This window comes from Apodemus sylvaticus, chromosome 8 (assembly GCF_947179515.1).
Source record: "Apodemus sylvaticus chromosome 8, mApoSyl1.1, whole genome shotgun sequence".
NCBI lineage: Eukaryota > Metazoa > Chordata > Mammalia > Rodentia > Muridae > Apodemus > Apodemus sylvaticus.
Window position 1 is genome coordinate 116,493,992 of NC_067479.1, and position 22,789 is coordinate 116,516,780.

Genomic DNA, 22,789 nt, shown 5'->3' on the forward strand with positions numbered 1-22,789 from the left:
ATCAGTTTATACCTTGTGGGCCATGCTGCCCGGGCAATGGTGTCTATACCTAAATATAATGTAGAGTCACCCTGCCTCTGCACTTGTTCTGTGTACAGCCAAAGTTGCTTCTAAAATGGCATCTCCTAGAGCAGAACACACCCTGAAAGCTGCCATTCCCCACACTGTGGGGACATAGAGTCCAACTCAGCCTGATTGCATATGTCACCTCTAGGTTCATCTTCTCTCTGACCTGTTCTATACACATGCTTCCTGCAGGCACCAGTACTAGTCCAACCAAGCAGGTAGTCTGTGCTGATGTGAAGACCAGTCAAGGTTGAAAGGTGTCTACACCCAGGTATCCCTTCCTGCAGGAGCAGAAACTTCAGTGCTAGATTTATCACCAAGATTAATCTAGTCCTGTTGTTCACTTACTGCATGTCTGTTAGGGTGACAGGAAGGACCAGGCATTCTCCAACAACCTGCCACACTGCATAACTCACTCAAAAGAATTCCCCTAGCCAGGATTCTGGTTTATCCCCACAGGGAATGCATTGGATTGAATGTCAATCAGGAAACAGATACAAGCTCTTGCTTTCCTTATCCTAAGTCCTCCAAAAATCTTTTTGTTTAATCAGTGTTACCCGCAACATGGATGAAACTTGAACATTCTGCTAAGCGAAAGCCAGTCACAAAAGACCAACTACAATTTATCTCGTATGTCTGAGATGTCAGTAGGAGACAAATGGCGAGAGAGTAGATTAGGGTGGTCTGGGGCAGAAGGGATAGGGAAGATGGGTGGGATGGCATGGTGACATTTAAAGGCACTTACAGGGTTTCTTTAGGGGATACTTAAAATATTCTAAGTTTTATAAGTGGTGGTAGTTACAACAGTCAGTCTATGAGTATATTAGAAGCCACTGACTTGTGTTACCTTTGAATTATATCATAGTAAAGCTGTGACCAAAAAAAAAAAAATGATTCTTAAAACATGCGAAAGATCTGTATGGCAAGAACTTCAAGACTCTGAAGAAGGAAATGGAAGAAGACCTCAAAAAATGGGAAAACCTCCCATGCTCATGGATCGGTAGAATCAATATAGTTAAAATGGCCATTTTGCCTAAAGCACTATACAGATTCAATGCAATACCCATCAAAATCCCAACTCAATTCTTCACAGAGTTAGAAAGAGCAATTATCAAATTCATCTGGAACAACAAAAAACCCAGGATAGCTAAAACTATTCTCAGCAACAAAAGAAAATCTGGGGGAATCAGTATCCCTGACCTCAAGCAATACTACAGAGCAATAGTGTTAAAAACTGCATGGTATTGGTACAGTGACAGGCAGGAGGATCAATGGAACAGGATTGAAGATCCAGAAATGAACCCACACACCTATGGCCACTTGATCCTCGACAAAGAGGCTGAAAACATCCAATGGAAAAAAGATAGCCTTTTCAACAAATGGTGCTGGTTCAACTGGAGGTCAGCATGCAGAAGAATGCGAATTGATCCATCCTTATCTCCTTGTACTAAGCTCAAATCCAAATGGATCAAGGACCTCCACATAAAGCCAGACACTCTGAAGCTAATAGAAAAGAAACTGGGGAAGACCCTTGAGGACATCGGTACAGGGAGAAAGTTTCTGAACAGAACACCAATAGCGTATGCTCTAAGAGCAAGAATTGACAAATGGGACCTCATAAGGTTACAGAGTTTCTGTAAGGCAAAGGACACCGTCAAGAGGACAGATCGGCAACCAACAAATTGGGAAAAGATCTTCACCAATCCTACATCAGATAGAGGGCTAATATCCAATATATATAAAGAACTCAAGAAGTTAGACTCCAGAAAACCGAACAACCCTATTAAAAAATGGGGTACAGAGTTAAACAAAGAATTCTCACCTGAAGAACTTCGGATGGCGGAGAAGCATCTTAAAAAATGCTCCACTTCATTAGTCATTAGGGAAATGCAAATCAAAACAACCCTAAGATTTCATCTTACACCAGTCAGAATGGCTAAGATTAAAAATTCAGGAGACAGCAGGTGTTGGAGAGGGTGCGGAGAAAGAGGAACACTCCTCCACTGCTGGTGGGGTTGCAAATTGGTACAACCACTCTGGAAAGCAGTCTGGCGGTTCCTCCGAAAACTGGGCACCTCACTTCCAGAAGATCCTGCTATACCACTCCTGGGCATATACCCAGAGGATTCCCCACCATGTAATAAGGATACATGCTCTACTATGTTCATAGCAGCCCTATTTATAATTGCCAGATGCTGGAAAGAACCCAGGTATCCCTCAACAGAAGAGTGGATACAAAAAATGTGGTATATCTACACAATGGAGTACTATTCAGCCATTAGAAACAATGAATTCATGAAATTCTTAGGCAAATGGATGGAGCTAGAGAACATCATACTAAGTGAGGTAACCCAGACTCAAAAGGTGAATCATGGTATGCACTCACTAATAAGTGGTTATTAACCTAGAAAACTGGAATACCCAAAACATAATCCACACATCAAATGAGATACAAGAAGAAAGCAGGAGTGGTCCCTGGTTCTGGAAAGACTCAGTGAAACAGTATTTGGCAAAACCAGAACGGGGAACTGGGAAGGGGTGGGAGGGAGGACAGGGGAAGAGAAGGGGGCTTACGGGACTTTCGGGGAGTGGGGGGGGGGCTAGAAAAGGGGAAATCATTTGAAATGTAAATAAATTATATCAAATAAAAAAAAAAGACAAAAAAAAAAAAAAGAAATATAAAAAAAAAAAAAAAAAAAAAAAAAAAAAAAAAGTAGCATTTTACTATATTAACCCATTTTATGATCAATTAATTAATTGATTATCAAATTAATTATTAATCAATTAATTAATTGACTAGAAATTAATCAAAGGAGCCGAATATTAAATAAAAACAAAATTCTCCAGTCCTTTTCAAACAAAAAAATGGGCATTAATGCCCTTAAACATGCATGCACCTCCATTGCAGCATGCCTGATTTTCAGTTCCCAGTACCACACACTCAAACAAAAATACAGATATCTTAACAACAAGAGCAAATATGCATGCATGCTTGGTAGCATGACAGTGTAGTTGATAGTCTAAAGAATAATTCATACAAGCAAGTGGGAGCTGGAGACTGCAGATCAACCTGGAACACTCTCTCTCTCTCTCTCTCTCTCTCTCTCTCTCTCTCTCTCTCTCGGGAGCTGGAGATTACAGTCAACCCTTAACTCTAGGAATTGTTGGGGGCCTTAGCTGGTTACTCATAACCTCCAATAACCTTTCTGATGTTGATGTAGGAAAACTGTACACACAGTTCCTCGGGCAAACAATTCAGGACACATCTCACATCTTATCTAGACATCCAGTCACAACGTTATGCAGGTGACTTTGTCTATGAGGCACTTTCCTTCATATTTCAGCTGGGAAGTACTTGACAATTGTAGCAAACAAGGCTACTTTGTTACCTGGTGTCTTGAGAAAGAATGGAGTCTTAAATGTAAATTCTGAAATAAGCTTTGTGAAGAGAGCCTACTATCCTTCTGCCAAAGCCAAAGCCAATCACAGCAGGCATGCAGGCCACAGGAAGGATAAGAGGGAAAGATTAATTCCCTGCATTTTCCACCTCTTGTTCATGTCCCCAGACACCATAGCCCTTCGTAGGCAGGCAGGGTTCACCAGCCATAGTCCAAGGTTGGCTCCTGCATCTCCTCTCCCTGAAACCTGACTCCTGCATCAGCACCAAGAACTGAAAAGCCTCTACTCTGCTGGAAAAGAGGCCACAGCACAATTCTCCTGACACCAATGACTTTTCTACCTACCTTTTCCTGGAAGATACTTGTGTTAATAACTTGGTTTGCTTGTTGTGTGCAGGTTAGTCTGTGCTTTGTAGCTAGCTGTTTGTATGCCGGGCACACTCTGCTCTGCCACTTGCTTTGCATTACGCCTGTTAAAACAATCTTTATTAGTTACTTTTCTGTCAGTGTGACCAAATATCTGACAAAAGCAATTTACAGGAGCAAGGGTTTCTTGGAGCTCACAGGATAAGGACTCAGTCTGTAGTGGTGGAGAAGGTGTGGCTACAGGAATGGGAGACCACGTCATTCTGTTTACCAGGAAACTCAAAAAAATGAAAGAGATGAGTCCAAACCTCCCCCCCCACTCCCACCCTGCTTCATGTTATTCAACCCATGTTCAGCGTAGCTCTTCCGATCTCACCCACCCAGAGGTGTGTTACATGCCCTGAGGTGTGGCTCCTATGTTGTTCTAAACCTAGTCAAGCTGACCATGAAGGTTAACCATTGCCTCTTCCTTCTATGTAGGGCTGGTATCTCACTGTGGTCTCCATGTACAGTTCTCAGCGGTGATGTAGAGAATCTTTCCACAGTCTTTCCCTTACCTTTCCTTCCTTCTCTCACTGAGAAATAAGCAGAGCTAGAGTAGCAGAGCCAATGGCTTACAGGATTCCCACAGCAAGAAGCTCTGTTGGATGTGTTTCCGTATTCCGTGTGCCTGCCGTAGTGCTTAGCACTGTGTGTACTAAATAGGTTCTGACTAGAGTCATCAATAAATGAACGACTGAAGACAAACCATTCCCTTCCTTTTGTCCCTGATCCGGGTCTCTCCCAGAATTATTTTTTTAAAACTAATTCCCTGAGGATTTTTTTTTGTTTTGTTTTATTGTTGTTGTTGTTGTTTTTGAGACAGGGTTTCTCTGTATAGCCCTGGCTGTCCTGGAACTCACTCTGTAAACCAGGCTGGCCTCGAACTCAGAAATCTGCCTGCCTATGCCTCCCAAGTGCTGGGATTAAAGGTGTGTGCCACCACTGCCCAAAAGTACATTTTTTCTAATCTTTAAAAAATGAAAATAAGTAAAATAGTAATAAAAAGAAATAATAAAATGCTTGAGCAACTTTGAGTCCAACAAATGGACATCAATTTGCTAGAGGCAAAGCAAACTAAGAAAACCTGTTGTAATCTAAATCACAATCGTGCCTCAGTAGCTCACTCTACAAAGCCCTCCAGGTACGTCTGAAGCACCATCGCTTCCTACTAGCATGAGTGAAATCATTTCTAAGATATAAAGGAAAAAATTAACTTTCTTCTGTTTTCTTTGCACCTTTTCTGCTTTAAAAGACATGAGCCAAGGGTGACCTGTTGTCACAAAAGGTTGATGAAAATACCATAGCAAAATATATAGTCAAGTCTTCTTCACCTCAGCCATCTTGGTTGAAACTCAGAAAAGTTCCCTAAACCCAAGACCTTCCAAAGCACCAAGACCAAGGGAGGTTTCATTTCTGCAGCCTGTCCACATTCTCACACCAACAAACCGTGCACTTCCTTTTTCATGTCTTGGGCTTATCTAAAGGATCATGTGTCTTTGGTGTGTGAGCGGGCATGTGGCCATGGGCTCCACATGAACAGGAAGAAACAGGCACAGGCAGGAAGAAGGCTGCTCTGATGTTATTTTTAACCTGAGCCTTCTGAGGGAGTTTGATCCACCAACACAGAACCAGAGGGAGTCACTGAGGTTAGGTTTCCTTTCCTCAGTCAACAGACCTTGGATTCTCTCTTTGCGCTCACCCATGTTGGCTGTGTGTCCATCTGCCAGTTGGCCTCGGTCGCCGCGTTCATCCCTCTCCAGCTCACTGCTTTTTAGGGGAAGTCAGAACAATGCATTCCTGGCACCACAAGATAGAAGAGGTAGATTGCAGTCTCTGTTTCTCCCTGACCCTAAGGGAAGTTCAATTCCTTAGAGCCAATGTTCTCACCTGGGAAGTACTTGACAATTATAACAAACAAGGCAACTTTGTTGCCTGGTGTCTTGAGAAAGAATGGAGTCTTAAATGTAAGTTCTGAAATAAGCTTTGGGAAAGAGAGCCTACTATCCAGAGCTCCCATAGCCTGCCTCAAATCTCTACCTCTCTCCCAATGACTCAGGGCCCCACACGCTGCTTAGATGATGCCTGCCGGAAAGCAGGGTCTCTGAGTTTAAAACAGGCTGAATTACTCTGGGTGCTAGTTGGCTCCATTGAGTCTTCTCACAGTTATCACTGAGTCTTTCCAGAACCAGGGGCCACTCCTCCGTTCTTCTTGTACCTCATTTGATGTGTGGATCATGTTTAGGGTATTCCAGTTTTCCAGGCTAATATCCACTTATTAGTAAGTGCATACCATTGTCTCTGGTTGGACACCATAGCTTTTAAGGTGTCTCTGCTTTAACATGATGCTGTTTCTTCACCTTCTTCTTTTGTTCTTTGCAGGGTATATCCCCAGCTATTTAGACAAAGATGAGCTGTGTGTAGTGTGTGGGGACAAAGCCACAGGGTACCACTATCGCTGCATCACCTGTGAAGGCTGCAAGGTAAGTGCCAGTGTCCCAGCACAGACCACAGCACAGCCCCTGTCCTCTCCCAGACAGCCACTGTAACTCAGGCTTACAAAAAGAAATGTCAACGTTAATGACCTTTGGCCATCCAGGGGCCCAGGCATCCTCCTTATTTTTGATATGCTCAAAATCTGAATTTTCCTTCTTCCTAAATCATGAATAACTAAATGAAATTTTGCAATAGTGTAGTATTTTGTTCTTGTGTTTTTAAAACAGACAACTAACAAAAAGAAAATAAATTAATAATGGTTACTTTGAGCATTAGAGCATATTTTTTAAATATCCAATCAATCTACTTCACTCTTTCTCCTCCTTTTTATGTGCACTGTCTAAGGAGATGAGTTTGCTCCACAGCCTTTCTGCTGTGGCTCTGCAGGTCTGTGCCCACTTCTGAGGGTTCCATTAGGCAGGGTCTTTGAAGCCAATTAAACTCAATTATGTTCCAGAAATTATTCAAAGTGGCTTTCAGCAGAAATGGAGTCAGCTTGCCATCAGATAATTTTATGCTCTGAAAATTTTTCTTTGGGAAATTCTTGACAAAAACATACTGGTGTATTCACATTCCAAAGGGAGTCTACATCTGCCTACTTACAATCTTAATCAGCAAAACTAAGATAAGCATTATGAAAAAGATGTTTAGATCCATCAACCTAGATTAGACAATAAAGACAAGGAACTCAACCCAGAGTAGCACCCGAGGAGCCAGTGCTGCCTGTGTAAATGGGGATGTATTCTAATCCAGGGACAGACTTCTATTTCCTGGAGAGTTTACAATAAAACTTGTATTGAAGTCTGGAAAAAAAACAAAAAAACAAAAAAACAAAAAAAAATCACTTTCCCTCCCTGTTCCATCTCTCCTCCCACGCCCCTCTTTCCCCCTCCTACCTTCCCTTCCCTCCCTCTTCTTCCCAAACTTCCCTGCTCTCTCCCTGCCCTTGCCTTTACACCCCCATGAACCACAGGTTGTGAGGGTTTAACACAAACCCAGAAAGGAACCTAAGAGTGAGAATACTTTCTTAATATGATACAGAAGCAACTTGGAAAAAGGTTTTCAAATGTAGCATCATCTTCAAGGGTGCCAAGAGATTAAAAAAAAAAAAAGTTACATCTCAGGGTTTATTTAAACCTACAGTGTACATGGCCAGAATCTGTACTGCGTTAGGAATATAAAAATTTGAGACTTTTTAACTCTGCTGTGATATGTAACTTGCTACACACTTAGCACTTTGTAGAAAGAAGGTTGAGGTTTCCATACAACAGTTTTCAAAGAAAATGTAACAGTATTATAGTGCTTTTACAATATCTATTTTACAACAATAACTGTTACTAAAATGTAACAGTTCCTCTTGGAGTTTGCACTGATGCAGTGCTCTAATCTCCTCCTGTGCTGTGAGAAAAGTAAGCAAAAGCAAGGAACGGGGTGCCCAGTGGCTTCACGTGCAGACCGCAGACCACTCACGGACATCAAAGGTGTCAGGGCAGAGACGTGAAGCACAAGCAGTGAGGAAGGCTGCTTCCTGGCTTGTCCATGCTTAGCTAGCTTTCTTATACAGTTCAGGACCACCTACCCAGAGAGGAATGCCACCCACAGTGAGCTAAGGCCCCCTAAATCAATGAACAACCAAGACAATCCCTCACAGATACTCAGAGGGCAAAATTATCTGGGCAATCCCACAATTTTGACTCTTTAGTTGACTTAAGTTATGTCAAGATGGAAGTTACAGCTAAAAATGATGGATAGTAGCAAAGAGGCTGTATGTGTGCGCGTGTGCACGTGTGTGCGTGTGTGCATGTCTGTGTGTGTGTGTGTGTGTGTGTGTGTGTGTGTGTTGATGGTGTTTGAAACAGGGTTTGTTGGCCTCAAAGTCAGAGATCTGCCCAGAGTGCTAGGATTCGAGGCATGTGCCACCACACCTGGCTGCATAGAGGTCCTTGTGTCTGGTTAGTCCATCATCTGGAACCATTAAAAAATTAATCTGACTCTTCTCTGAGTGCAGAAACATCTCTGCTGTAGGTTTTAAAGGCAAGTTCTCCATTCACATACAAATCATTGAAACATGTCCTGACTTAGTCCTTAAGAAGCCTCTTTCGGCAGCTCACAAGATCTGGTGGGTGGCTTAAATTTGGTGCTGGGGAATTAACCCAGAGCTTCATGCGTGTTCAGCATGTATTATGTGCTGAGCTATGCCCCTAACCCCTAAAATTATTTTTCACATCAATGTCTATCTCCAGGAGTTAATTTTCATCGATTTTTAAAATTAAGAGACCTATCATCCTTGCATCTATCTAACAGTAGTATTTCTACCCTATGGTAAAAGATGTTCTTCCACAGATTAGAATAGTGCTTAAAAGGGATTTGGTCCGTTAACATCTTCAGAGGTAGGCTCAGAAAAGAAACAGCACAGCAAGTCTCAGTACTTCTATTTTCTGCAAAAGCAAAGTACTCACACCATTAAGGAATGCACAGAATATCTTTGTTGAGATACACAATCCTGTCCTCATTCTGTTACAGCCTTGCTCGCCCTGGCCTCAGTGTGGTCATCATAGGCAACCAGTGTCCCTCCTCAGCAGCTGTCCATATCCTCCCTGGCTAGCTTCTAGGTAAACATGGCTTCCTCCTGAAGACACGTTGTCCTGTCCCCTCCCAGTGCATACCTTCCATCTTGTCAGAAATGACTGGATTTCTTTTGTCGCCTATGCCCCCTAGAACAGAGAGCACAGTTAGGGAAGGGAGAGCCACAGGAAAACGTGTTGTTCATTCTAGAGTCATGCTGTGACATGGCCCTCTGGGCAGATTCACCCATTCAATACCTGGGGAGATGTGGTTGATGTCTCTCATCCAGATACTTGTGCATGGTTCCTGGGCCTACAACAGCATATCCACATCATTCAGAGGTGTGCACACATGTTTAAGAACACAAATCCCCGATTCATAGAGTTTTCCTGTTAGAATGTAATTTTGAAAAAAAATCATACTTCTTAAAAAAAATCATAGATATGAGTCTTGGTTATTCCTGCTTTGCTTGGTATAAGGTCCTACTCTGGACTCTCTCATTGCAAGAAAGGACTTTTTCTGAGTAGGGGCTATGCAAGGAGGCATGTGTCTGCAACCAAAGCTAAAAACATAAATGAAAGAACAAAAGATGGGCAAAATGTGGGGCAACTAGGGCAAAAGGATGCAGTGTACATCTGCTGCATGTCTGTTTCCACCACAGCAAGTATGCATTGCCAGCGCTAATTCCTGTCATCCAGAGAACAGTGTCTAGAAATGTTCTAGTCTAATGCCTTTATGGCCAGTAAATTCCTAAATATTAGCACCTGAGAGTAATGAGATCAAACCTAACCTAGAAAATATATAAACTTCTATTATAGGCCAGCCTCAGTTATATAGCAAAACCCTGTATCTAAATAAATAAATGTCTTGAGAAAGTTAGATAAATTAGCCAAATCTAGAATCAAATAGTGTTCTTCAGAGAAGAGAAAGCCTATTGAACTCATATGCCTATAGATACTGGAGGAAAAGGTTTTAGAAATAAAAACCCTAAGCTCAAGTTTCCTATTCTTCAAGTCCTGTTGTTTAAAAGGTTAAGAGAGTTGGTCAGGGCCATCATTTTTTTCTTTATTTTCTTCTTCTTCTTCTTCTTCTTCTTCTTCTTCTTCTTCTTCTACTACTACTACTACTACTACTACTACTACTACTACTACTACTACTACTTCTTCTTCTTCTTCTTCTTTCTTCTTTCTTTCTTCTTTCTCTTCCTCTTCCTCTTCTTCAGTTTTTGGAAATAGATTCTTTTTAATACATCCCAACCACAGTTTTCTCTCTGCCCTCACATCCCAGCTCCCCCACAGCTTCTTCTTCTTCAGAAAGCGGGCCTCCAAAAGAGGACAGCTAAACAGGATGAAATAAGATACATTAAGACAAAACAAAAACCCTTGTTGGCTGGACAAGACAATCCAACTGGAGAAAAGTAAAGTCCCAAGAACAAGACTCATAGATATACCCGCTCCCACAGTTAGGAGTGCCACCAAATCACCAACCTAACAGCCACAACATAGACAAAGAGGATCTGGTGCAGACCCACGCAAGGGCCCGTGCCTGCTGCTGCTTCAGTCACTGTAAGCCCACCTGGGCCTCACTAAGTCCATCCAGTGAGCCATGTGCTCCTGGTTCTCTTCATCTCCTTTGTTCCCTGGTTTCCTATGGAGGGACCTGATGGAGACCTCCAATTTAGACTCTCTATCTACATAATGTCTGGCTGCGGGTCTCTGTATTCGTTCCCATCTAGCCAGAGGAAGTCTCTCTGTTGATGACTAGATAAGGCACTGATTTGTAAGTATAGCAGAATGTCATTAAAAATCATTTCATTTCATTGTTTTATTTTTCTAATTATGTTTAGTTCTATGCTAGGTCCCTGGGCTATCTATCCATTGTGTGGTTCCTGGCCATCCAGACTCCCTCTCATGGAGTGGGCCTCAGGGTAAACCAAACATTGGTTGGCCACTCCCACAAGTTCTTTGCCACCATCAACCCAGTCCATCTTCGAGTTGGGACAGATTGTAGGTCAAGGGTTGGTATCCAGGTTTCTCTTTCTGTAGCCTTTTCTCACCAGAGACTAGAGGGTAGGGTGTAGGCTCCATACAGACACCAGTTCCACCTCTCCACATGCAATGAGCTGGGTGAATGCTGTCCCCAGCAGCAGGGCCCTGCGGTCAGTTTTCAGAGAGCAACCCTGTTTTCTAGTATCAGCCTGGGTTGTTTAGGGATCTCCACAGAACACCCTCAGTCAGCAGTTCAGTCAAACACAACCAGGTCTTTCCACTGGAAGCGTTGCCCATCTACAGAAGATGGCCAGTTCAGACTCTGTATCCTTCATCACCAGGAGTCTTCACTAGGGTCATCCTCATAGATTCCAGGATATTCTCCAGCACTGGATTTCCATATCTCCCTCTAATCGCTTCCTAATTCCAGCTGTCTCTCCTTGCATTCTCTCTATCCCCTATCCCCACCTTATCCCTCCCTCTCCTCTCCCTATCCACTCCTAGTCCAACAGCAGAATCTATTCTATTTTCCCCGTCCGAGGGAAAGCCACGCACCCCCTAGAGCTGCTTTATCTAACCTCTCTGGGTTTGTGAACTGTAACATTATTCTCCTTCATGCAGCAGCTACTATCCACTTATAGGTGAATACATACCGCATGGTTTTCTAGGTCGGGGTTACCTCACTCAGGATGTTTTTTTCCAGTTCTTTCCATTCACGTTCAAATTTCATGGTGTCATATTTTTTACCCACTGAGTAATAATTTATTGTGTAAATGTACCACATTTTCTTTTTCCATTCTTGACTTGAGGGATATCGGGATTGTTTCCAGTTTCTGGCTATTTTGAATAAAGCTATAATAAACCTAGTTGAGCATCCTTTGGATGTAACATCCTTTGGATATAAGTCATGGCCATTTTAAGAGTCAAACAAAAATTAAGTGAAATCTCTAAATTAAATAAAGACATATATTTTTTTAACCCTTTCCTCCCCAACTTGTTTCTTTTTTTTCTTTTCTTTTCTTTTTTTGTAATATTTTTATTTTCTATATTCTTTGTTTACATTCCAAATGATTCCCCCTTTCCTGGATCCCCCTTCCCCATATGTCCCATAAACCTTCTTCTCTCCATCCCTTCTCCAATCACCTCCCTCCTTTTTCTCTGTCCTTATATTCCCTTCCAATGCTAGATCAATCCTTTCCAGGATCAGGACCCTCTCCATACTTCTTCATGGGTGTCATTTATTATGCAATTTGTGCCTTGGGTATTCAGGGCTTCTAGGCTAATTAATATCCACTTATCAGAGATTGCATTCCATGTGTATTCTTTTGTGATTGGGTTACCTCACTTAGGATGATATTTTCCAGATCAAACCATTTGCCTAAAAATTTTGTGAATTCATTGTTTATAATTGCTGAGTAGTATTCCATTGTGTAAATATACCACATTTTCTGTATCCATTCCTCCTTTGAGGGGCATCTGGGTTCTTTCCAGCTTCTGGCTATTATAAATAAGGCTGCTATGAACATAATGGAGCATGTGTCTTTATTGCATGCCGGGGAATCCTTTGGGTATATGCCCAGGAGAGGTATAGCAGGGTCCTCCTGAAGTCTCATGTCCAGTTTTCTGAGGAACTTCCAGACTGATTTCCAAAGTGGTTGTACCATCTTACAGCCCCACCAGCAGTGGAGGAGTGTTCCTCTTTCTCCACATCCTCACCAACACCTGCTGTCTCCTGAGTTTTTGACCTTAGCCATTCTGACTGGTGTAAGGTGAAATCTCAGGGTTGTTTTGATCTGCATTTCCGTAATGACTAATGATGTTGAGCACTTCTTAAGGTGCCTCTCGGCCATCCGAATTTCTTCAGGTGAAAATTCTTTGTTTAGATCTGTACCCCATTTTTTAATAGGGTTATTTGGTTCCCTGGGGTCTAACTTCTTGAGTTCTTTGTATATATTGGATATTAGTCCTCTATCAGATGTGGGGTTGGTGAATATCCTTTCCCAATTTGATGGTTGCTGTTTTGTCCTTTTAACAGTGTCCTTTGCCTTACAGAAACTTTGTAATTTTATGAGGTCCCATTTGTCAATTCTTGATCTTAGAGCATAAGCTATTGATGATCTGTTCAGGAACTTGTCCCTTCTGCCCATGTCCTCAAGGGTCTTCCCCAGTTTCTTTTCTATTAGTTTCAGTGTATAAAGACATATATTTAGTCACCAAACAATATTAAATGTTCTTGGTATATGTATATTCATTGTACATAGTAATGGGTTTTTTAAACAAAGTAATCAGCATAGTTGCCATTTTTATTTCTCTCCCAAGTATCATTTTTAAATGATGTGAAGGATTTGCTAATAGTCTTGTAGCATTCTATGAGAGGTGCACATACGCACACAGGATTCATTATCACAGGGTTTTCAGTGATCTGCAACTTTCTCTCTTTTTTTCTTTTTTTTATTCAATGTATTTTTTATTTACATTTCAAATGATTTCCCCTTTCCTGGCTCTCCACTGCCCGAAAGTCCCATAAGCCCTCTTCCCTCTCCCTGTTCCCCCATCCAACCCTTCCCACTTCCCTGTTCTGGTATTGCACTATACTGCTGCACTGAACCTTTCCAGAACCAGGAGCCACTCCTCCGTTCTTCTTGGACATCATTTGATATGTGGATTATGTCTTGGGTATAACAAGTTTCTAGGCTAATGTCCACTTATCAGTGAGTGCATACTATGATTGATCTTCTGAGACTGGGTTACCTCACTTAGTATGATGTTCTCCAATTCCATCCATTTGCCTAAGAATTTCATGAATTCATTGTTTCTAATGGCTGAATAGTACTCCATTGTGTAGATATACCACATTTTTTGCATCCATTCTTCTGTTGAGGGATACCTGGGTTCTTTCCAGCTTCTGGCTATGATAAATAGGGCTGCTATGAACATAGTGGAGCATGTATCCTTATTACCTGCTCGGGAGTTCTCTGAGTATATGCCCAGGAGTGGTATAGCATGGTCCTCCGGAAGTGACGTGCCTACTTTTCTGAGGAACCACCCGGCTGATTTCCAGAATGGTTGTACCAATTTGCAACCCCACCAGCAGTGGAGGAGTGTTCCTCTTTCTCCATATAGTAATGGGTTTTTTAAAGAAATAATCAAGTATCCTGCTCTTTTAATTCAGGATAAAGTAATAAAGCTCTTTATTCACTTAGCAGGAAAATTATGACACCATATGAATAAAAGTTATACCACTTAATGTATAGAAAAATAAGAGCAAACGCCAGGTTTATTTCTTTGAGTAAAATATACAACAGTGAAGACACTACAGCTCTGTGAAGCCTCCCTCAACTCCTTAGATTAACTTCCCTCCGCCATCCTCCATTTGAGGGTATAAAGTAGAAAGCCCCAGCCCAGGCTCAGGGCCAGAACAATTGCTCTTATTCTTAGGTAGACACAAAACTCTGGAGTCATTTAGTTTCAGAAAATATCAACCTATTATCTTGGGTCTTTTCATTTAGGGCTTCTTTAGAAGAACCATTCAGAAAAGTCTCCATCCGTCTTATTCCTGCAAATATGAAGGAAAGTGCATCATAGACAAAGTCACTCGCAACCAGTGCCAGGAATGCCGTTTTAAGAAATGCATCTATGTTGGCATGGCAACAGACTGTAAGTACATGTTCTTCATTCACTTGATACTGTGAAGTGTGGACCAGGAGTAGGTTTTGGTTCAAGATCAACAAAGAAAGCAGGAATCTTTGTGGATAGAGGCTGGCTCTCACACACCCTCCCTCCCCACATCCAGCCTTGCCATAGGTGGAAGTCATTGGCTTTGTTCCTCCTGACTCATTAGTTCCCAACTTCTGAAGCATCCAGATGATGTGATGGGGTAGTTAGATCATCCCTGTGTGGGTTTGAAGCTTGTAGCATGCTCACTTCTTACACACAGGATCTATATGCTGAGAGGCTTAGAGACCAGTCCTTGCATTTTCAAAAGCAGAAATAAATTAATTTGGTAGACATCTTGGGAGATGGAGTTCTGGCAGGAAAATGACATGTTCAAGAATTTTTGTAGAATTCAAGTTGAATGTTCCCACATCAGTCATCCCACTGTTGATAGCTGTTGCATTTTTAGCCAAAATAGTTTTGGTTGGTTGGTTGGTTTTGGTTTTGGTTTTTGGGGGTTTGTGTGTAAGTAAGATTTTATTTAATCTATTTCACCCAGTTTTCTAAGTGCCATATCATATGGCAATGATAATATCCCTGGGGTCTCTCCTCCCAACCCTGGACCAGGGGTTTACACTAGTTGTGTTAATTAGTCCTAAAAAAAAGAACCAAGGCATTCAGCATGTACTGCCTCCCTTCTACTAGGAATCAGTAGGGGTGATTTCCACAGCTGTCATGATTGTACATCAGAGATTTCAATCATGAGTTTAAAAGGAAAAAGAAAAACACAACAAAGAAATCAAAAGTAATGGGAATGTTCCTGCTATAGGAAGAAATGATCCTTGTTTGTATTGGGACCATAAATAGTGTTCTCTCTGAGAGAATACAAAAGAAAATCTATGATTTCCTCATAGAAGAAAATGCTGTGCATAGTGTTAGGAGATCTGTCAGGGTGTCAGGATGGAAATACTGTCCATCCTCACCTCAGGCAGGGCATCTCTATCTCTAAAGGATTTAGGCCCCTTTCTGACCAGGATGTGAATATGATTAGCTCAAAACTAAATACTTACATGTCATTATTCCAAACCACTATTGTTTAAACAGCCGTTTTATTATTTTATTAAGTTTAAGATGTAAGTAGTTATGGGGTTTAAGATGCCCAAAGTCCATCTACACTGCGGATACAAATGTTGAGCTCTTTTATCTGCTGGTGATGAATTTCAAAAGTTCCAGGTTAGTCCAAAAACAAAAAAAAAAAAAGCCTCTGCTCAGGGACAGCCAGATAATCAGCAGACAGTAGCATCTGCCACCCTGCCACAAGCCTGAGAGTCTACAAACCCAGTCCCTGAGACCCACATGGCAAAAGGAGAAAATGGACTCCCACAGGTGTCCTGTCACGGGGCTGAAGGGACACCGCCTGCGTGCACTTGTGTATACACACACACACACACACACACACACACACACTTCAACAAGTAAGTAAATAACAAGAAGGAAAAAAAGAAAAGCAAATCTCCACGCCAGTGCCAGCCCTACCACTGATGAGGTATGTGACCCCCAGAGCTAAACCTCAGATTCCTTCCTGAGAAACCCCCACACACCTTACAGCCCCAGGCCCAGGATTCAGTCTGTACAGCTGCAATAGTGTGGTACACTGGAAGCCTTGAAGCAATGGGGCTTCAGTTTTGTGAGCCTTTAGGAGGTGAACCAAAGTTACCTCACAAGCGTCCTCTTCCCACTTCTGAAGACACTCTTGTGACATTGGAGACTGAATCCTGAGGAGATACTGCTGGAGGCCTCAGGAACAAACTGGGCACCTTGCTTCTCTTCTTGCTATGTCTACCCTTGACACAACACAAGGACTGCGCACTGTAGGAACTGAAGGCAGGAGACCTGGGTCATCCCGTGAGCTTGATCTGACCTTAGACAAGCCACAGTCTGGTCCCTCTTCTGTGAAGAAGAGAATGGACTAGATCCCATCAGTCCTGAGGCCTAGATCCCATCTGAAGCCTGAGCTATGCTCAGGGTAAGAGTGCTTGCAGTAAAAGCAAGAAGACCTGAGTTCTAACCTCCTGCCACACATGTGTTGCTGCCATGACCACATGGGTTGGGTTAGGGACAGCTTTAAACTCAGTGACAGACCCTCTCTCAAAAAACGTGAGGGAGGGTTGAGGAAAACTCCTGGCCTGCTTCTCTGGCTTCCGTTTGTGTACACAGAGGTTCACTACTCCCCCCCCCCACACACACACGTACACACACACACGTACACACAAGTAGGAAATATGGCATGACAGGTAAAAGGACTTACCACACAAGCTTTCTGATGCTTAGAGCCTACACAGTCAATGGAGAATACCAACTTCACAGAATTACCATGGTATGTGTGCACCTATGTGCCTCTGGCCTTCACAGATGTACCATGGTATGTGTGCACCTACACACACACACACACACACACACACACACTCACACACACAATTAGTAATAATAATAAAAATAATAATAATAATAATAATTCAGTAAAATAAAGTAAAACCTGAGTCTTTCAATCTTACTACAAATCTAATGAAATCGTCTATTTGGAAACTAACCATAGAAAGATAGGTTTCTTGTTCCTCTTGCATAAATTGTAAATATGACTATATTTACTGAACACTTACCATAGTCACACTGCCATAGTGAATACCTTGTATGTGGGCATTATTGATCCCATCTCAGTAAAGGGACACATGAAAGCTCAGAAAACCTAACAGACTTGCTTAGCAGTCACACTGCTAGAAGGTGCTGGTGTCAGGACTCAAACCCTAGGGTCTTCCAGTCCAAGGCTCTTTATCTGCTATGGAGGACAGAGCAGGTACAAAGATTTGCAAAGATGTACCTGTAAGGCTCAAAAGAGTCAAACCACATCACAGTCTGCCCTTAGGGAGCCGGAAGAGCCCTCCCCCTCCTGTCAGTTACTACTCCAGAAGACTTCCTTCATGGGAAGCCCAGGGGGCCACGGGATGAATGCAGATGGCTGCCCAACTGACTTCTCTGCTAGTGTGGTTTTAAGTCTCTGCTTTAGTCCGATTGCAGCCACTTCTTCTGTAGAACTGAGTTCCTGGTGCACACACACGTCCCTTCAAAGCTCTGTTTTCGAGACTTGGTCTGGACACTGGGCTTGTAGTGGGCTGTTTGCTACGGGAGGAAGACTGTGTCCCATGTGACCCGAGGCTCAGAATCTGCTCCAAGCTCTGCAATAGCCGTGGGTCCTCTCACCTTTCTGCCTTGCAGTGGTGCTGGATGACAGCAAGAGGCTAGCCAAGCGGAAGCTCATAGAGGAGAACCGTGAGAAGAGGCGGCGGGAAGAGCTACAGAAATCAATTGGGCATAAACCAGAGCCCACGGATGAGGAATGGGAGCTCATCAAGACAGTCACTGAGGCCCACGTGGCCACCAATGCCCAGGGCAGCCACTGGAAGCAGAAACGGAAATTTCTGGTAAGGTTTCTGACCAAGCTCACTATCTATGTATCCTTCATTTTCTGCCAAAGTTTAGAGTCCTCTGGACCCTTCTGACATTAGTCTCCCATTACTGTGATGGATGGCTGCAGCTCAGAGTGGCTGGAACTGCAGTCGTGCCAGCGGGGTTACAGGGGCTCCTGGAACAGTGTTCACTCACTGGAACCCAGAGCAACTTCCCAGGCCTCCAACCTCAGGGCGAGGCCAGGCTAGAGCCTCTCCTCAGGAATGTCTGCTACCTGCTGGCTTCCCTTCCTTCTCCCCGCCCCCTTCTCCCCACCCACCCACCCCCGCCCCCTTCTCCCCGCCCCTTCTGCCTTTAGACCTCCAGCGTTTTCACTCAGCTATCTCCGCTTGTCCACACGTCCCCTTCAGCAGAATCTCTAGAAGGAAGCATAGCAGAACTCAGATTTCAGTTTTTATGTGCCAAAGTCAAATTGCTTGTCTGGAATAAAAGCTTTAGTTCGGGAGGCGGAGAATACAGCCATAGCGATGAGGAAAGCCTAGGAACTAGGCAGACCTTTCTGGATCTGTGTGCACTTCTGGATTCTAGAGTAAAACCCCTTCCCATCCATTTCTCATCTAGACTTCCTGGTGCTCTGAAGTTTCTGGAGTTGCTATCCCCATTTTATAGATAGGCAAGTCAAGCCCAAGGTCACATATACATGTCCCAGATGATACGGCAGTGACTAAGCCAGGCCCAAAGTCAACATGTCTTCTGGTTTCAAGTCTCCCCTTTCACCTCATTAAACAGACTTCCTGCTCAAGCCAGTGTCTAGCCACCCCAGGGATGGGATTTGCCTTCATAAAGACTTTTGTGAGCACCTTCCTGGCCCATGCTAACAGTGACATACTCACTCCAAGGCCACACCTCCAAATAGTGCTACTCCCTCCGCCAAACATATTCAAACCACTACAAGATGTGTGTGTGTGTATGTGTGTGTCTGTGTGTCTGTGTGTCTGTGTGTCTGTGTGTCTGTGCGTGTGTATGTCTATGTACGGATATGTGTAAGTGTGTATTTGTCTATATTGGGATATGTATATGTGTATGGGGAATTTCTGTGTGGGGCTATGTACATGTCTGTATGTCTTTGTGGGGATATGTGTACATGTATGCATGCATATCCATATGGAGATATATGTGTATATATGTATATGTATATGCATGCATGTCTGGGATATATGTTTGTGTGTGCAGACACCCCAGAGATCAGAAGGATAACACCCTTTTAAGTTGTGTGTATGTATGTGTGTGTCTGTAGGGGATGGATGGTGCATGAGTCTGTGTGGGGATATGTTTATGTGAGTGCAGATGCCTCCAGAGACCAGAGGTGTCAGATCCTGCTGGAGCTGGAGTTACAGGTGGTTATGAGCTACAGGTGGTGCCTGCTAGGAATTGAACTTAGGTCCTTTACAAGAGTCATATGCACTCTTAACCTGAGCAATCTCTCCAGTCCAAGATCTATTTTTTTTAATCTAAGAAGCATCCATTAGAACTATAGAAGTATGTAGCTCAGTCCCTAAAATGCTTGCTGCATAGACATGAGGGCCTGACTTTAGTCCCCAGCACTCCTTTAAAAATAAATAAATAAATAAATAAATAAATAAATAAATAAATAAATAAATAAATAAATAAATAAAGCAAGCTAAAGCCAGGCATAGCGGCACATGCATGTAATCCCAACACTGGAGAAATGAAAACAGAGCTCAGATAGCCAACCAATCTAACATATCTAGTGATCTACAGGTCAGTGAGAGATCCTGTCTTAAAAACGTAAGATGGACAGCTAAGAAATAACATTCACATTGGTCTCTGGGGTTCACCACTTACATATGCAAGTGTGCTTGTGCGTGTGCATGTGCACACACACTCACACACACACACACACACACAGGAGAGAGAGGGGGAGGGAGGGGAGAAGTATTAATGATCAGATGTTATGGGAATCATAAGTAAGTCATATTCCTTATGCAAGGGCAAGCGGTAGGGGATATCAAACATGGTTAGTGTGGTCAGTGCTGAATACAATGAAGGTTGTGAACAGTATGAAGGGACAGATTTTTTGTGAGTGGAAGTTGGGGAAAGACTTCATCCCTCTAACTAGAGAGTTAAAAACAGAAAAGAGCAAAATATCAAGACATAACAACCAGGCCTGAGGTCTCACCTTCGAGGCTCCTGAGAGTCTTCATGAGTTTGATCATCCAAAGCAGAAAGGTGAGGCAAACTGACCTGCTGTTGGACTTCAGTCAGAGCATTGGTTTTCTTCAGGAAGCTGATGAAAGCAGCTATTATACCCAGCTGTGCAGTACAGCGTGTCATGTGATATGCACCTTTTATAGATCCCTGATCTGTTCAAGAAAGTGTCCCTCATGATCCAAATGTAAATGATGGCTTCTCTTTGCCAGGCTCCTAGGGTTTCTAGGTGGAGTGGGCTCCTTCTCTATCCCATCTCTACCATACACCCTTGGTGCCTGGATCAGCCCTGCACCATCATGGAACTAGGGCAACCTAGGTCCACTAAGCACTAACTCTCCAGTGTTTGTGGGTGAAACTCTCAAAAGCATACCTAGGAATAGCTGCCACTGCACAATACCTCTCAGTATACACAGGCTCTGTCTCCTGTAGAGAGAACCTTCCCTCTACTTGAAAATGGCTATACTCTGACTCATTTAAAAATAGGATTTTAGCAAAAGAGATGTTTACTTGACTTCTTAGTCTCAGTTATAAGAATGTCAAGAAATCTTACTTTAAAACACCATAGCTAACCTCTAGTTAGCCTTAACTGCCAACTTAACATAGCCTAGAGTACCTGAGAGGCAAAGCCTTAATAAATCACATTGACTTGTGACTTATGTGACAATTCTGTAAAGAACTGTGTTTATTGTTGACTGACGTAAGAGGGGACTGTCCACTGTGGACTGAGCTGTATAAGAAACCGCTTTTGCTTGACGTCTTGCCGTGGCACCCATTGGTAAGAGGCTATGACAAGGAAGGTATACGCTCAATAAACTGTTTCCTCTCCTAAGTTGCTTTTGGTGGGATTATTTTATTACAGCAACTAAAGCAATGATTATGACCTTTCTACAGTTAAGGGGACTTTTTAGGGTTTACATTTCCTACACAGCTTATGTCTCCTCTTTGTATTTAGAACTCTACATAGTAGTTCATTAATTTTTATGTGCTAATGTCCTACCTTGTTCTGGAAAAGGGTGTGACGAGGCTTGTGGCATAGTGCAGTAGCTGTGAGGGATAAAGTCATGCTGTCACAGAAGCTGACATTTATTAGGAGTGACAGTCTGGTCCCCAAAAGGAGCTACTTCGTCATTGATCCCGTAAGATCAGGATCCAGCCAAGTCAGAAAGAGAGATGGTGGCTTGATCTGCTTTTCACAGTTGTACTTCCTTATGAGAAAATGAGGGTGTTTGGCAGGTGAGGAACGTTTGCAAAATCCATGACATTTCATGGTAAGCCTAAAGCCGTGCTGTCAAGTCACACTCAAAGCATTCAAACTATGCTCTTTCCGTGATTTTCCTCAACCTACTTCGGTCTCTGAGGTAACAGAAATGTTTTCAGCACTGAAGATGCTGTTATGAAAACAAAAGCGGGCTGAGGAGGGAGGCTGGTTTCTACCCTCTCCATGGCCTGGCTGGAAGACATTAGCACAAAACCCACACCCACTGCAACAAGCTGTGTACATTGTCATTGTCATCTGTGGACACAGTGCAACTATTCTCCCTGGTTCATTAGAGGTGCGGCTGGAAGACTGTCTGTCCAAGAATGAAATGCGGCCTTTCAAGTCAGGGCACATCTGCCGTTTCTACCCCAGCCGAATCACTGACTGATGACCACATTCTCAGCTGGTACAGTGTCAGATGGGGCACAGACTGAAGGGTCAGATAGGTGCCTGTGTGGTCTGTGAGGTGAGGACAGGGCACAGTCTATGGCTCCAAACTATCACCACTTCAGAAATAAGCGGGAGAGCCTAGCTTCAGGCGCAGACACTGGAGCCAGACTGCCTGGCTCTAATCCTTCCTAATAGTGTAAGCTTGAGTAAGTTTTAATTCATTCCTTTTCTGGTCGTTTGTCCTCCTCAGGTAGGGTAAAACTAAGCATGGTAATGGACACAGAGGTGCACAGCATCGTGCTCCAGACATCTTCCCTACACTGTACGACTCTCTCATCTTACCCCATTCATGCCAGAATGTGTAAACCTGGAGCCAGGTCTCAGGCACCAGGCCCTGAGACTGTCGGGTCCTTCCACATTGCTTTCCAGCGGTGTGAGCAGACATGTGCTGAGCGAACAGAGAGAAGAACTCATCCACCTGGCTGAACCCCACTCCTCCTGCATAAATGAGATACCAGACTAAGCCAAGATGCTCTTGGCTTTCAGCCAGCCGTTTGTAGCAAGGCCAACTGGCCACACTGCCTACTTAACTGAAACAATGTTAAGGAAACCTCAACCCAGAGAGCCAGCTGGCAGAGGTCTGTGTAACTCCAGCCTCCCCAGTGCAGAATGGAAGCCGATGCCACACCTGCACATACTCCTGAACTCTGTTTCATACCTCGCTGTCCGTACTGCCCAGAGGAACTAGGGAGCTGGGAGTGCCAAAGCATCTATGTAGGGTCTCCACTTCTGGCTGCTGTGCTGTGAGCCCATGGTCCAGCCCATCTCAACCTGCTCGAACCACCGCATCGTCTCGCTCACCCCTCCCGAAC

The 22,789-nt window shown here is 43.3% G+C and overlaps 1 protein-coding gene across 5 annotated transcripts in view; it reads left to right on the top strand.

Annotated features, from left to right (window-relative positions):
* Thrb (thyroid hormone receptor beta) overlaps nucleotides 1–22,789 on the top strand; it is a 337,372-nt gene that overhangs the window by 303,364 nt on the left and 11,219 nt on the right. For all 5 annotated transcript variants that reach the window (XM_052190378.1, XM_052190377.1, XM_052190380.1 and 2 more), the window contains 3 exons: nucleotides 6,252–6,352; nucleotides 14,428–14,575; nucleotides 17,846–18,051. In XM_052190378.1, coding sequence (XP_052046338.1) covers nucleotides 6,252–6,352; nucleotides 14,428–14,575; nucleotides 17,846–18,051 — 455 coding nt within the window. The remainder of the gene's footprint in view (nucleotides 1–6,251; nucleotides 6,353–14,427; nucleotides 14,576–17,845; nucleotides 18,052–22,789) is intronic.